Source organism: Loxodonta africana, chromosome 3 (genome assembly GCF_030014295.1).
Source record: "Loxodonta africana isolate mLoxAfr1 chromosome 3, mLoxAfr1.hap2, whole genome shotgun sequence".
Lineage (NCBI taxonomy): Eukaryota > Metazoa > Chordata > Mammalia > Proboscidea > Elephantidae > Loxodonta > Loxodonta africana.
In genome coordinates, this window is record NC_087344.1 from 24672963 (window position 1) to 24685402 (window position 12440).

Below are 12440 nucleotides of genomic sequence, written 5' to 3' on the forward strand. Positions count from 1 at the left end.
CCAAGAGCACCTGAGGCCCCGCCCCGGATCACGCTAATGAGACATTGCGGATCCCCGCCCCACGGTGTTATGCAAATGAGCGCCCGGAGGCCCCGCCCCTCCTCCGCCAAGCTCGGGCACCGAGTCTGCGTGGCACCGCCTGGCCGGGCCCGCGGCGTCTCTGTCTCTATCTCCTCCCCTCCGGGCCAGCTGCAGGTCTGTCTGTCCCGCCGCGCTGGGGCCTCCTGGGTGGAACCGGGGCTCAGGCGGCGGCTTCCTTGACCTGATGAGGGAGAGGGCCTTGGGGCGCCCCTGCACCCTCTCCCGCGGGCTACTGACCCTGGGTCTGTCTGTCCAGCTGGGGCCTGGGTTCCTGAGGGTCCGATCCCTCCGGGTACAGCTTGCGGAGGGCAAGGGGAGGCGGCGAGCTAGGGCTTGGGGACTGGGCTGGGGGAGGGGACTCCGGGCGACGGTGGTGAGGGCGGCTGTGGGGTAACTGATTATGTGGTTGTCATTTTTTATCAGTGTATGGTTGTATAACTGTGATTGTGTGGCTTTTGGGGTGGTTGTGTGTGTGTGTAGCTGTGTCTCTTGCCACTGTCACTGTGTGGTCGTCGTGGGTATCACCCTGGTGGAGTGTGTGTGGCTGTGATGTTGTGGCTGCCATTGAGTGGCAGTATAACTGCTAGCGCTGTGACTGTGCGGCTGTCTTTGGTATCTGGCTGTGAGCATACGATTGTCATTTGTGGCTGGCTGTTTGTTCTGATGGTGTGCCTGTGGCTGTTCTTAGGTTCTAGCGTGTGTCTGTGAACGTGCACCTTTCTTGTGCGGCCGTGTGGCTTTGCGTATGAGTCTGTCTCATGGTCCATGCATGTGCCCTTGCGTGGCCATGTGGCTGTGGTTGTGTATGGCACCGTGTCTCTCCTATGACTGTCAGTGTGCATAAGAGATAGTGAATGTGTGTGGCTGTCATTGAGTGCCTTGTGATTGAGGGTGCGATGCTGTGGCTGGTTCTGTGACCCCCGTTCTGTGTGAGGTGTGACTCTCAAGTGTATTGGCAGCCCTGAGTCTACATCCCTGACCCTGGCGCAGTGAGCGCTTGTGTGGGGCTGTATGTGGGGCTGTGAAGTGTGTGGCGGGTTTTCTGGTGTGCCCCTGTGACTATGTACGTGGGTGTCTGTGACAGGTCGTGTGCACGTTGTGTGTGTGTGCTTGTGTGCATTTACGTGTGTTGTGGGTGTTGGGCACCTGTCTGAATGAGCAAGCTTGTCTTGTTCACCACAGGGCTGGCACCCAGCGCAGCCCCTGGAGCCCAGCAGGCTCTCCATCAGCATGGTGGGATGGATGAATTGTGTACCATTGTGTGCATGTGAGTGTGAGTCTGTGGTCTTTGGGAGGGATGCTGTGGCTGAATTTTGTACCCTGGGACTTCTGCCCTGAGTAGTTGTGTCTCTGGGAAGGTGAGGGAACTGTGCCTGGGTGGGCATCTGGGGCTTCTGGTGACCCTCACCCCACATGTCACACTGCATAGCCAGCCGCGTGGATGGGGCGCTGGACCCAGAGTGCCAACTCTCGCCTTCCTGGGCCTCAGTTTCTGCAGCCCTGCAATGGGGGTGACCATCCCTGGCCCGCTGGCCGCTAGGGGCGGCTGTGAGTCTGTGGGCGTGGCCGCGGCCTGTGGGAAGCCATAGGACGCTTTCACAGGTGAGGTCAGGCTGGGAGAATGGGTGTAAGCCAGTGTGACTGGAGCGCTGGGGACTGAGGTTAGGCTGGGGGGGAGGGGGAGAACACGGGCTAACCCCCGCAAGACAAAGGGAGGCAGACGGGGCTGAGAAGAGGGGTGGGAGGGAGAGAGGAAGAGGCAGCTGGGAGAGAAGGAGGGCCTGGCCATCAGCCCGCACCAGACACACACAGATGGGGTGGGGGAGAGTGGCCCCTGCGGATATCGTGGGGGAGGGGATGAGGCAGGAGCTGGGGGAGGGGAGTGTGGAGCATGGGACCTCATGTAAAGCATGTGGGGGAAGAGGTTGGGGTCACCTAATTGCTGATGTGGTTGGGGACCCTTCTAAGCGCTCTGGGGGAGGGATCCCCATAAAGCTGGAGGAGTCCCTTCTAAAGGCCAAGGGGGGCGGGGTCCCGATTGGGGGTAGTGGAGGGAGAGCTCCTAAAAGGCGTGGGATCGGAATCTTCTATGTGGGTTATAGGGTTAAGAAACCACTATAGAATCTCTGGAGTCCCGGACAGAGGCAAAGCGGGCTATCAAGGGAGGCAGGTGCCTCCCCTGGCCAGGGTCAGGGGCCAAAGGGGTGGGACTAGATATGCAGAGGCATAGCCAGAAGGCTCTGGAGGCGGAGCCAGACTCGGGGGAGGGGCCTGGATCCCGGTGACCCTCCCCCCGCGGCCCGCCTGGGCGGTCCCACCCCTTCCCACCTCCGCAGGGCCACCCTTCACCATGGCGGGAGGGAGACCTCAGCTGAAGAGGAGTTTCTCCATCATTCCTTGCTTTGTCTTCGTGGAGGTGAGGACCCCCATCCTTCCCCAGCGACCCCTCTCCAGCCCCTCCTGAGGGGTGCCCCTGCCTTCCTATCTCTGTCTCTGCCATGTCTCTCATCCTCAGTCACCCTCATCCTTGCCAGATCTCTCCCTGTACCTGTTTTGCCATCTCCCTGGCACCAGTCCTGTCTCTCCCTGATCTTTCACTCCCTATCTCCCTTGCTGTCTCTTCTCTTGAGAAGTGGTGATGAACTTGGGCTGAGTTCCAATGCCGCTCTGCCTTTCCTTTCTTCAGGACCCTGAGCTCCTCTCATACTCTCCTGAGCTTCAGTTTCCTCGCCTGTAGAATGGGCATAATATAACCCTCTTTCTTAGTTTTTTGTCTTAGGGCTATTAACCCCACTGCCGTTGAGTCGATTCTAACTCATTGCAACCCTAGAGGACAGAGTAGAACCGCCCCATAGGGTTTCCAAGGAGTGCCTGGTAGATTTGAACTGCCAACCTTTTTGTTAGCAGATGAGCTTTTAACTACTGCGCCACCAGGACTCTCTTAGGGCTGTCGTAGTGCTGCTGTTACTACTTCTGAGCCCAGACCACACTCTCTCCCCCATCCTATCTCTTTGTTTCTCCCAAGCCTTGACCTTTCTCTCTCCCGCTTCCCCATCTCTCTTTGCCCCTATTAGTCTATGCCTTTTTCTCTACCTCAGTCTTAATACGTCTCTGCCGCTTATGCCTGTCTCCGTCTCCCAGTTTCTGTCCCTGTTCTCTCTCCATTTCTGTGTCTCTGTCTCCCTTGCCTCAGCTCAGGCCCTGAACCTCTCTCTTCTCTCCCCATTCTCCCCTCTCTGGTTGACCTGAAGTCGGTGCTGCTGGGGATCGTGGTCCTGCTTGCTTACCGCCTGGAGTTCACAGACACCTTCCCCGTGCACACCCAGGGATTCTTCTGCTATGACAGTACCTATGCCAAGCCCTACCCAGGGCCTGAGGCTACCAGCCGTGCACCCCCTGCCCTCATCTATGCCTTGGTCACCGCTGGGCCCACCCTCACGGTGAGGCGTTGGGGTGGCCTTGGTCAGGCTGTGGGGTGGACCTCACAGGAGGCAGGAGGGCTAGGTGGAGGGGGTTAGAAGGCCAGAAAGAGCACGCCTTGGTCTTGCCCACAGATCCTGCTGGGGGAACTGGCACGTGCCTTTTTCCCTGCACCACCCTCTGCCGTCCCCATCATTGGGGAAAGCACCATCGTTTCTGGGGCCTGTTGTCGTTTCAGCCCCCCACTGCGGAGGCTTGTCCGCTTCCTGGGTGAGTGATGTGGCCAAGGGTCAACCCTATAGTAATGAGCGGGAGCAGAGACAGAAGGAGGAGGGCCCAGCTCAGCCATAATAACCCCAGGGGGAAGAGGGCCCAAGATTGCCATGATGGGGTCTTCAGGGGCAAGAGGGACTTGAGTTCAGGCCAGACATAATGGAGGTTCCAGGGGCATGGGTGGGGCCTAGCCTGGCCAGGAGGACAACTGTAGGAGGAGGATCCAAAAATGTCATAAGGTGAGTGTCAGGCAGAAAAGGGGGACATAAGTTTAGGCCAACACAATGGGGTCCTGGGGCAGGGAGATGGGGTCCCAGCAATAATGGGTGGCCCTGTGGTAGATAAATGGAGATCCAGCTTAGACTTACTAGGGTCCCAAGGGGGAGCGTGATCAGCCCAGAAATGCCACTGGGGTGGTCCTAGGAACAGGGGCATGGGCCCAATCCTGATGTAATAATGGGGGGGCTCACTCCTGGTAGTGGCGCTCCTAGAGGGACAGAGGCCCCATATACCATAAATGAGGGTTCTAGGAGTAGGAAACCCAGAGTGCCATCATGGTGGTCCCAAGGGGAAAGGGGGACCTTGGCCCAGCTATAATGGGGAACAGCGTTGGAGGTCCCAAGTATGCTTTAACAGCAATCACAGGAACAGGGAGACGAGGGGCCCAGTGAGCCATAAGGGGGTTCTCAGGAGGAGGCCTTTGGGACATCAGGCCCCCAGGCATGGACTCCCTCTTCCACCCCCTAGGGGTCTATGCCTTTGGCCTCTTCACAACGACCATCTTCGCCAACGCGGGGCAGGTGGTGACCGGCAACCCCACGCCGCATTTTCTGTCAGTCTGCCGCCCCAACTACACAGCTCTGGGCTGCCCGCCGCCCTCGCCTGACCGGCCAGGGCCCGACCGCTTTGTCACCGACCAGGGTGCTTGCGCCGGCAGCCCCAGTCTCGTGGCCGCAGCACGTCGAGCCTTCCCCTGCAAGGACGCGGCCCTCTGCGCCTACGCCGTTACCTACACCGCGGTGAGCCTCGGGTGCTGCCGGGCTCAGCCAGGGGTGCCGGCGCCAACGGGCTGTAGCACCGGAGGCCACTAGGGCTGGAGCCTCTGATTTCTATGGGGAGTGTGGCCACGCCTGGGCGCTGTGACACCACCCCCAGGGCGGAGGCTGCCCACTTGTAGATTCTGACTCCTCTCGAATCCTGGCCACACCCCCGAGTCAGTCTGTTGCCGAATTCTTGGCTGCTGTTACTTGGTGTCCCCAAGATAGTAATGCCACGCCCCAGAAAGGCTGGTGGCTCTGACCTGTGGGATCAATCCAAATCCATAGGGAGCCAGTCTCCACCTCCTGGAGCCTGGCATCATGCCCTCATGGTGCTGCAGGTCCTGGATATTGGCTGGCAGAATAGGTGAGTGGGCCTTTGAAGCCGCCCCACTGGAGCTCTTGCCGCCCCCCCCCCCGCAGGGCCTTGACCCTGACCTTTGTCGTTTTGGCCACACCCTTGGCTTGCTTGACAGTGCTAGAACTTTGAGACTGTATCGCCTGCTTTCCCTGGCTGTACAGGTCCCCTCTTGCTTTGACTCCTTTTTCTGTCACCTGATGCTCCTAGCCCAGAGGCCTGGTGGGGCTTGCACCTCCTGGAGCTCCTGGATCTGCCCCCTTTGGATCTGACTCAATTCTCTGGTGTCTGTGGCCACATCCTAACTCAGCAAGCGTCCTTCCCCATCTGTGACTTTGTCCCTGAACTTTTGTCATCTGTGGCTCCATTTGCTGGAGCCCCTGGCCATGCCCTCCAGCCCCACGAGGAGTTTGGGGCTCTGGCCAGTACCCTGAGCCCAGAATTTGGTGTCCACTTGGGTTTGGTGACTGTGCCTCCAAGAGCACTAGCCCCCTGACCCACTCCCTCCCCTGCAGATGTATGTGACTCTCGTATTCCGCGTGAAGGGCTCCCGCCTAGTCAAGCCCTCGCTCTGTCTGGCCCTGCTGTGCCCTGCCTTCCTGGTTGGCGTAGTCCGTGTGGCGGAGTACCGGAACCACTGGTCCGACGTGCTGGCAGGCTTCCTAACTGGAGCAGCCATTGCCACCTTCCTGGTGAGTCCCCATCAGCTCCCAGACCCAAGAGACAGGACTACAGGACGGTTAAGAGTGTGGACTCTGTGACCTTGGGCAAGTCCCTTAACTTTACTGTGCCTACATGTTCTCACCTGTCAAATGGGATGATAGGATGGGACCAGGATGAGGCAAGTGAGGCACTCGCCTTGAGCATAAAAACACTTGGTAATCAAGAGAAATAATATTTCAACAAAATATTTTTCAAACTTTAAAATTAATGTCCTTGCACAACTTGGTCTCCCACATCTCACCCTAGTCCTGGCCCTGTAGGATAATAATAGTACCTACCTCTTAGTAAGGTGGAAATGAAAGCCCCTGACCCATAGTAAGTGCCAGAAAAGTGTTAGCTATATTTGAAAACCCAAGCCTCAGTTTTCTTATCTGCAAAATGGGGGTGGTATCTACATAACTCCTACCCAGTTGGCCTCTACTTCAACACAGCCCTCTCCTTCTGCCCCAGGTCACCTGCGTTGTGCACAACTTCCAGAGTCGGCTGCCCTCTGGCCGAAGGCTCTCCCCTTGGGAGAACCTGGGCCAAGCCCCCACCATGGACAGCCCCCTCGAAAAGTTAAGTGTGGCCCAGGTAAGGGGGGCCGGGGACTGCTCCCGGCTGGAGAGGGTGATGGGTGGAGGGAGACCATGGATGCAGGGAATCAGGAAAGAGGTGGGCATCTCAGAGCCTTGGGGAGGAGGAGGGATCCCAGGTCTCTGTGGACATAATCCCTGCGACTGGAAGGTTACACTCCCTCCCTCCGCCTGAGGAGACACCCTGAGAACTCTGCCCGGTGAGCCCCTGTGCTGTGGCCAGCAGGGCCCAGGGCCCAGGGGGCCCGCTAGCCTCTTCCTTCTGCCTATTTGTCTCAGGAACCTGAAACCTGCAGGCCGCATTCGACACCGGCACGGCTCACCCCATCCAGTGAGTGTGGGGGGAGTGGGAGATAAGTGGAGGGGGCTTCCAGGTGGGTGGTATTGCCACAGAGGTCTTGCCCATGCCTCGTGGCCCCCTCCCAAGCATTCTGGACCCCCTGACCTCTGACTTCTGACCCTCAGAGCCGCAGAACTGCACCCGCCGTGGCCACCTGATCCCCAGCTGCGTGTCCTCCAGGGCCCCAGCCATGTGTTCATCACCCCGCGTTCCCCGTCCTCGATTGAGATCTGAGCCCACACCCCTGCCGCTGCCGCTGCCCCTGCCAGCACCGACCCCCATCCAGGGCCCCTCACCCTCCTCCCCCGGGCCTGGGGGGCCAGGCGGGGGTGGTGGACGTGGCCGGAAGCTGCTGCTGCCCACGCCCCTCCTGCGGGACCTGTACACCCTCGGTGGACTCTATTCCTCCCCCTTTCACCGGGACAACTTCAGCCCCTACCTTTTTGCCAGCCGCGACCACCTGCTGTGAGGCCCGACCACCCACCCAGAATCTGCCCTACCCGTTTCTTCCTTGCCATGAGTTTGTGTGCGTGTGTGTGCCCTGTGAGTGCCAAAGCCCTAAGCCCCCAAACCAGCCAGGCCCAGATGCCAGAGGATGGCAGGAAGGACATTTGGGAGATCCCCCTGCCTTCCCTGCCCTCTTGGAAGTCTAAGTGGACATAACTGGGAGGTGGGCCCCGTCCCTGGGATTGCCCTTTTAAGGGCTAAAGGCTCCCTGGCCATAGGAGCCTCCAGTTCTCAGAATTCTAAACAAAGGGCATTTACACCAGCCAATGGGAGCTTCCTCCTCACATCTTAGAATCCTCAAGCAAGAGGGCAACTCCAGCCAGTAGTCAGTGTCTGAACAGCCAATAGGAGCCCTTGGTTTTCAGAATTTCTAGGGTGGGTGGGTATGATTCCAGCCAATGGGGGACCACCCATGTCTAAGCATGTGCAAAGGAGAGGAGAGAGATGGGGCAATCCTTTGTCATTGGGTCCTCTCTCCTCAGAATCACAGGGTCTAGCCAGAGGGTGGGGGGCAGGTTCCCCCAGGGTGGGGTCACTGGGGACCCCTTCCCTTCTCAGTCCCTCCTCCGTGTACAACCTCTCTCCCAGGCCCTCCTAATTCCCTGTTTATATCGGGCTTTCCCCAGTTCAGAGGTTTTGGGGTTCAGGGTGCTGTGCCTCCCCTTGCCTATGCCCAGGTCACCCCAAACCCTCTGTTATTTATTAGGGCTGTGGGAAAAGTGTTATTCTTAGAATGCACCCTTGTTCTGCACACTGCCCCCCATGCCCCAGCCTCATCCAGATGTGCCATTATGGGGGCAGGGGTGGAACAGGGAGGGCTCACCCACCCTGGGCAGCCAAAGGCAGTGGGCAGCAGAGACACTGCCCCCTCTCCTGCCCCCTCCTCATCTTTAATAAAGATCTGGCTTCTCATCTTTAATAAAGACCTGTTTATAACACAATTTTGGCCACCTGCCTTCCTCCCCAATGTGGTGGGGTGTGGAGGACTTTAACCATGGGACTAGGTGTTGGTGAGGCTGAGTGTGGGTGTATCTTCATGGTGTGTCAGGGGATGATTGCGGAGAGCCAGTGTCAGGCCGTGGGGCCAGTGACTTGGGTTGGAATTCTGGCTCTGCCATTTCCTGGCTGTGAGACCTCAGGAAAGTTAACCTCTCTGTGCCCTTGTTTCTTCATATGTCAAGTGTGGACAGCCCCACACACCCCACGTGAGGCACACAAACAGGCGGCAAGAGAGACCTCGTGCCTGTGCCCCCCAGAGCAGCTGGCCCATGTTTGAATGCAGCCAGGGCATGGAAGACACAGGGAATACAGCGAGAAGATCTGGAGGTACTCACAAGGAAGGGGGATGCTGAGGGGCACTAGGAACCCAGCCAAGACCCCTAGCTACATGGATGAGAGCAGGGGTGCTGATTGATTGTGAGGTGTGCTGAGCCCCAACCCCAAGGACTCACCTGAGGCTGGGCAGTGGAGGGGAGCAAGGGAGCCACAGGCCCCAGTGTTGGTCTGAGGGGCTTCAGACAGACCATTCGGGGTACAGAATCATCTAGGAACCAGGAGGGGGCAGGCGGCTTTCCTCCCTTCCACCACATTCATTTATCAAACACTTACAGAGTGTCTACTGTGTGCCAAGTGCTGTTTAGGTACCAGAGCTATAGCTCTGAAGAGAACAGACACAAATCGCTGCTCCCATAGAGCTCATATTCTAACACAAGAGACACAATAAGCGAGAGAAATAAAGTGCAAATACATCCACAAGTCCAAATTTCCAAAAGGTCTGAAAGCCAACATTTTTTTCAGACTCATTTGTGGCAAAACCTGATCTGATCTGACACAAGCTTACATAGAGCTTTTCTTTCTTTCACTTGATGTGAATATTCATGTTTCACTGCAGATAAATTGTTTAATTTGGCCTGTTGCCACAGGCCCCACTTGGGGTAATATGAAACACATAGTATTTGCACCATGTTACTTTTTGGAAAAAAAAAAAAAAAAGCCCTGATAGTGCAGTGGGTAAAGCACTCGGCTGCCAGCCAAAAGGCTGGCAGTTCAAACCTACCAGTTGCTCCATGGGAGAAAGATGTGGCAGTCTGCTTCTGTAAAGATTACAGCCTTGGAAATGCTATGGGGCAGTTCTACTCTGTCCTACAGTCACTATGAGTCAGAATCGACTCAACAGCAATGGGTTTTAACCTTTTGGGGAAAAAAAACAAAAAAAAAAAACCTGAATTCCAAACTCTAGACTCAAGGATTTAGCTAAGGGACTAGGATCTCTGATACGTTAGATATTGATAATAATAAGGAGAACACTCAAGCTAGGAAAGAAGTTGGGACAATTGTGGGATGGGGAAATGGTTTTTAAATTTAAAGTGGGTAGTCAGGGAAGCTCTCTCTGAGGAGAAGCCAGTGGAGCTGAGAACTGAAGGAGGTGAGGGAGGGAGCCATGCAGATATCTGGGGGAGAGCGTCCCAGGCTGAGGAAACAATAAATGCAAAGGCCTTGGGACAGGAATGTGCATGCTGTATGTTCAAGGAATAGTGCAGGGGCTAGTGTGGCTGGAGTGGAGTGAGCAAAAGGGAGAGAGAGTGAGGGATCAGGGAGAAGGCAGAGTTGACTGTGGGTGTATGGGATGGGAGCCATGAGAGGGCTGGAAGCAGAGGAGGGACAGGACCATGGAGACCCCTGCTTAACCCACCAAGGCCTTTGTTTCCAGGGCTTGCACCCCTTGAGACCCATGGTCTCTCTCCTGATGCACAGCTGACTCCACTCAGGCCAGAAAAAAAAAAAAAAAAAGCTAGCCCTCTGCACAGCGGACAGCGTCTCGGGTCGGGCTAGGTGGGGCTGTCCATGGTGCTGATGTTGCGCGCAGGCAGAGAAAGGGTAAAAAGGTAGAGTGGGGAACTGGAAGGCACAAGGAAGTGTCTCGGCCCACTGAGGAGGGTGGAGACAGTGTCCCTGGCCTTGTCCCCATTCCCACTCCAGGACAGATCACCTTAGATAGAAAGCACAGACTGTACTTATTCAAAAGCCTACTCGATGTGCCTGCCCCACGGGTCTCAGAGCATCTCAAACTCAACTCGACCCAAACTGAACTCTAATTTAAAATGTAAGTCAGATTACAACTCTTCTTTGCTCAAAACTCTCTGATGGCTCCTCAAAATACTCCAAGTAAAAGCCAATGCCTTCCCAATGCCTCAGGGCCTTTGCACTTGCAGGTGCCTCTGCCTGGAATACTCTGAGCACATATCTGTGTGGTTCACTCCCTCACCTCTTTCAAGCCTTTTCTAATGTTGCCTTCTCAGTGGGCTTGCCCTGACCCCACCCTATTTAAAGTTACAAAACAAAACAAACAACTAGCACTTCCAACTTCCCTCCCCTGTGCAATTTTTTAAAAATGTTTTGCAGATACTTATCATCTGCTCTTTCACTCCTTAAATTCCTCAGTATACTTAGTGGTCACTATCTGTCTCCCTCAGTAGAATGTCAACTTCACTAGAGCAGATATTTTGTCTGCTGTCTGTTTGCTGCTGTGTCCCCAGTGCTTAGAACAGGGGCTGGTACACAGTAAGTGTGCAAGAAATGTTTCTTAAATGGATAAATTAATCACTTGAGTATGCTGATAAGCTAGGGAGAGGGAAAGACTGCCCCTGAGCCACCCACATCCCTATAGCCCACCCCTTGATCCAGCCCCAGGCCAGCCCCTCAGCCCAAACCTGCCCACAGGCGGCTACACTCCCCCAGGGCACCCTCCATGGTCAGCATGCTTGGACATGAAGATGATATTCTGAGAAGTAAGAGCGACTGTGTGCATGAGAGATATGCCAAATGTACCCACTCAGCCTACCTTTATGAGCACCTACTGTGTGCCAAAGGGGCCCTGGTAGAACAGTGGTTAAAGTAGTCAGCTACTAACTGAAAGCTCAGCAGTTCGAATCCACCAGCTGCCCCACAGGAGAAAGATGTGGCAGCCTGCATCTGTAAAGATTACAGTCTTGGAAATCCTATGGGGCAGTTCTACTCTGTTTTATAGGGTCATTATGAGTTGGAATCAACTTGACGGCAACAGGTTTGGTTTGGTTATTGTGTGCCAAATCCTTTTCTAGGACCCGGTGGTGAAGAAAATATACAACGATCCCTCCCCTCGTGGAGGTGACATTCTAGTGAGATGAGAGGTGATAAAATAAATATACAATGTGGGAGGTGATAAGTTATTTACAGAGAAGCAAAGCTAGATAAACAGGTAGAGTGATGGGGACGCAATTTCAGGCGGGGGTCAAGGAAATCTCTCTGAGTAGGTGACATCTGAGCAAAAACCTGAAAGGAGTGGAAAAAAAAAGGCTGCAGGGATATCTGAAAGCTTACTGTTCCAGGCAAGGGAACATCAAGTGCAAAGGTGGGGCCTGTGGTGGGCATGTGTTTGGCATCCTCCTGTGTACGTAACTGTGAGGGACTGTGTGATGTGTGTGTCACTCCTGCGTGCTTATGTGTGTGAAGTGTTGCAAGGTGAGGTGAACCATGGGTTGTGTGTCTGTTTGGGGGACTGAGATGGTATGTTTGACAGGGTCACGTAACAGTGTGCCTTAGAGTGTGTGTATAGAAAGGACTGCAAGCATGTCAGCTGAGAGGGAATATGTGTGTGTGTGGTGGCTTACTTAGTGTGTGTTTGTGTGAGGGTAAGGGTGTGGGGATGTGAATGTGGGAGAAAATGCATAAGCAATGCTTTGTGTCAGGATGGGGGTAAGGGGATGGACTGAAAATGGTAGGGCTGCTGGTGATGAGGATTTTAGAAGCAGAATATATGCAGAGATGCCATGGTGTGTGTGTGTGTGTGTGTGTGTGTAGAGGTGTAGAGGGATGCCCAACTGTGTGAGTGGGTGTATTGGGAATATTTTGGAGCTGTTTTCTGGGCCCAGAAAGAAAGAAAGCCTAGGAAATCACAGTTCCGCCCTGACCCTGGGTCTCCTGGCAACAGGACCACTTTGAAGTTACCAGGAGACAGAGTTGCCAGGGCAACGCGGGTGTGACTGGCAGTCCTGGGGCGAAGTCTGGGTGAGGAGACCCAGCCAGCAATCACTGAATCACTTACCTCTTTCACTGTCCCTCCCAGATTCTCATCAATTCTGCCTGCC

At 55.4% G+C, this 12440-nt stretch overlaps 1 protein-coding gene across 4 annotated transcripts; it reads left to right on the top strand.

Moving 5' to 3' along the window:
- Nucleotides 1-5: 5 nt before the first annotated feature.
- Nucleotides 6-9234, top strand: PLPPR2 (phospholipid phosphatase related 2). 4 transcript variants are annotated; one of them, XM_064280684.1, is made up of 10 exons: nt 6-195; nt 1511-1683; nt 2418-2497; nt 3333-3521; nt 3636-3771; nt 4522-4793; nt 5685-5861; nt 6343-6465; nt 6747-6798; nt 6933-9233. In XM_064280684.1, exons 3-10 carry the CDS (start codon nt 2432-2434, stop codon nt 7274-7276), a joined length of 1359 nt encoding a protein of 452 aa, XP_064136754.1. In that variant the 5' UTR covers nt 6-195; nt 1511-1683; nt 2418-2431; the 3' UTR covers nt 7277-9233. The 4 variants fall into 4 exon arrangements, with proteins under 4 accessions (XP_064136754.1, XP_064136757.1, XP_064136755.1 ...); XM_064280685.1 differs by lacking the exon at nt 6-195 and adding an exon at nt 213-323; XM_064280687.1 differs by lacking the exon at nt 1511-1683 and having other exon boundaries at nt 6933-9234.
- The last annotated feature ends 3206 nt before the right edge of the window (nt 9235-12440 follow it).

Bases quoted from the DNA above. Each gene is read 5' to 3' on its own strand.
- PLPPR2 (XM_064280687.1), top strand. From the start codon at position 2,432: ATGGCGGGAGGGAGACCTCAGCTGAAGAGGAGTTTCTCCATCATTCCT. The intron at 5,862-6,342 runs GTGAGTCCCCAT...CTTCTGCCCCAG, and splicing joins CAGCCATTGCCACCTTCCTG to GTCACCTGCGTTGTGCACAA. The intron at 6,799-6,932 runs GTGAGTGTGGGG...TCTGACCCTCAG, and splicing joins GGCACGGCTCACCCCATCCA to AGCCGCAGAACTGCACCCGC.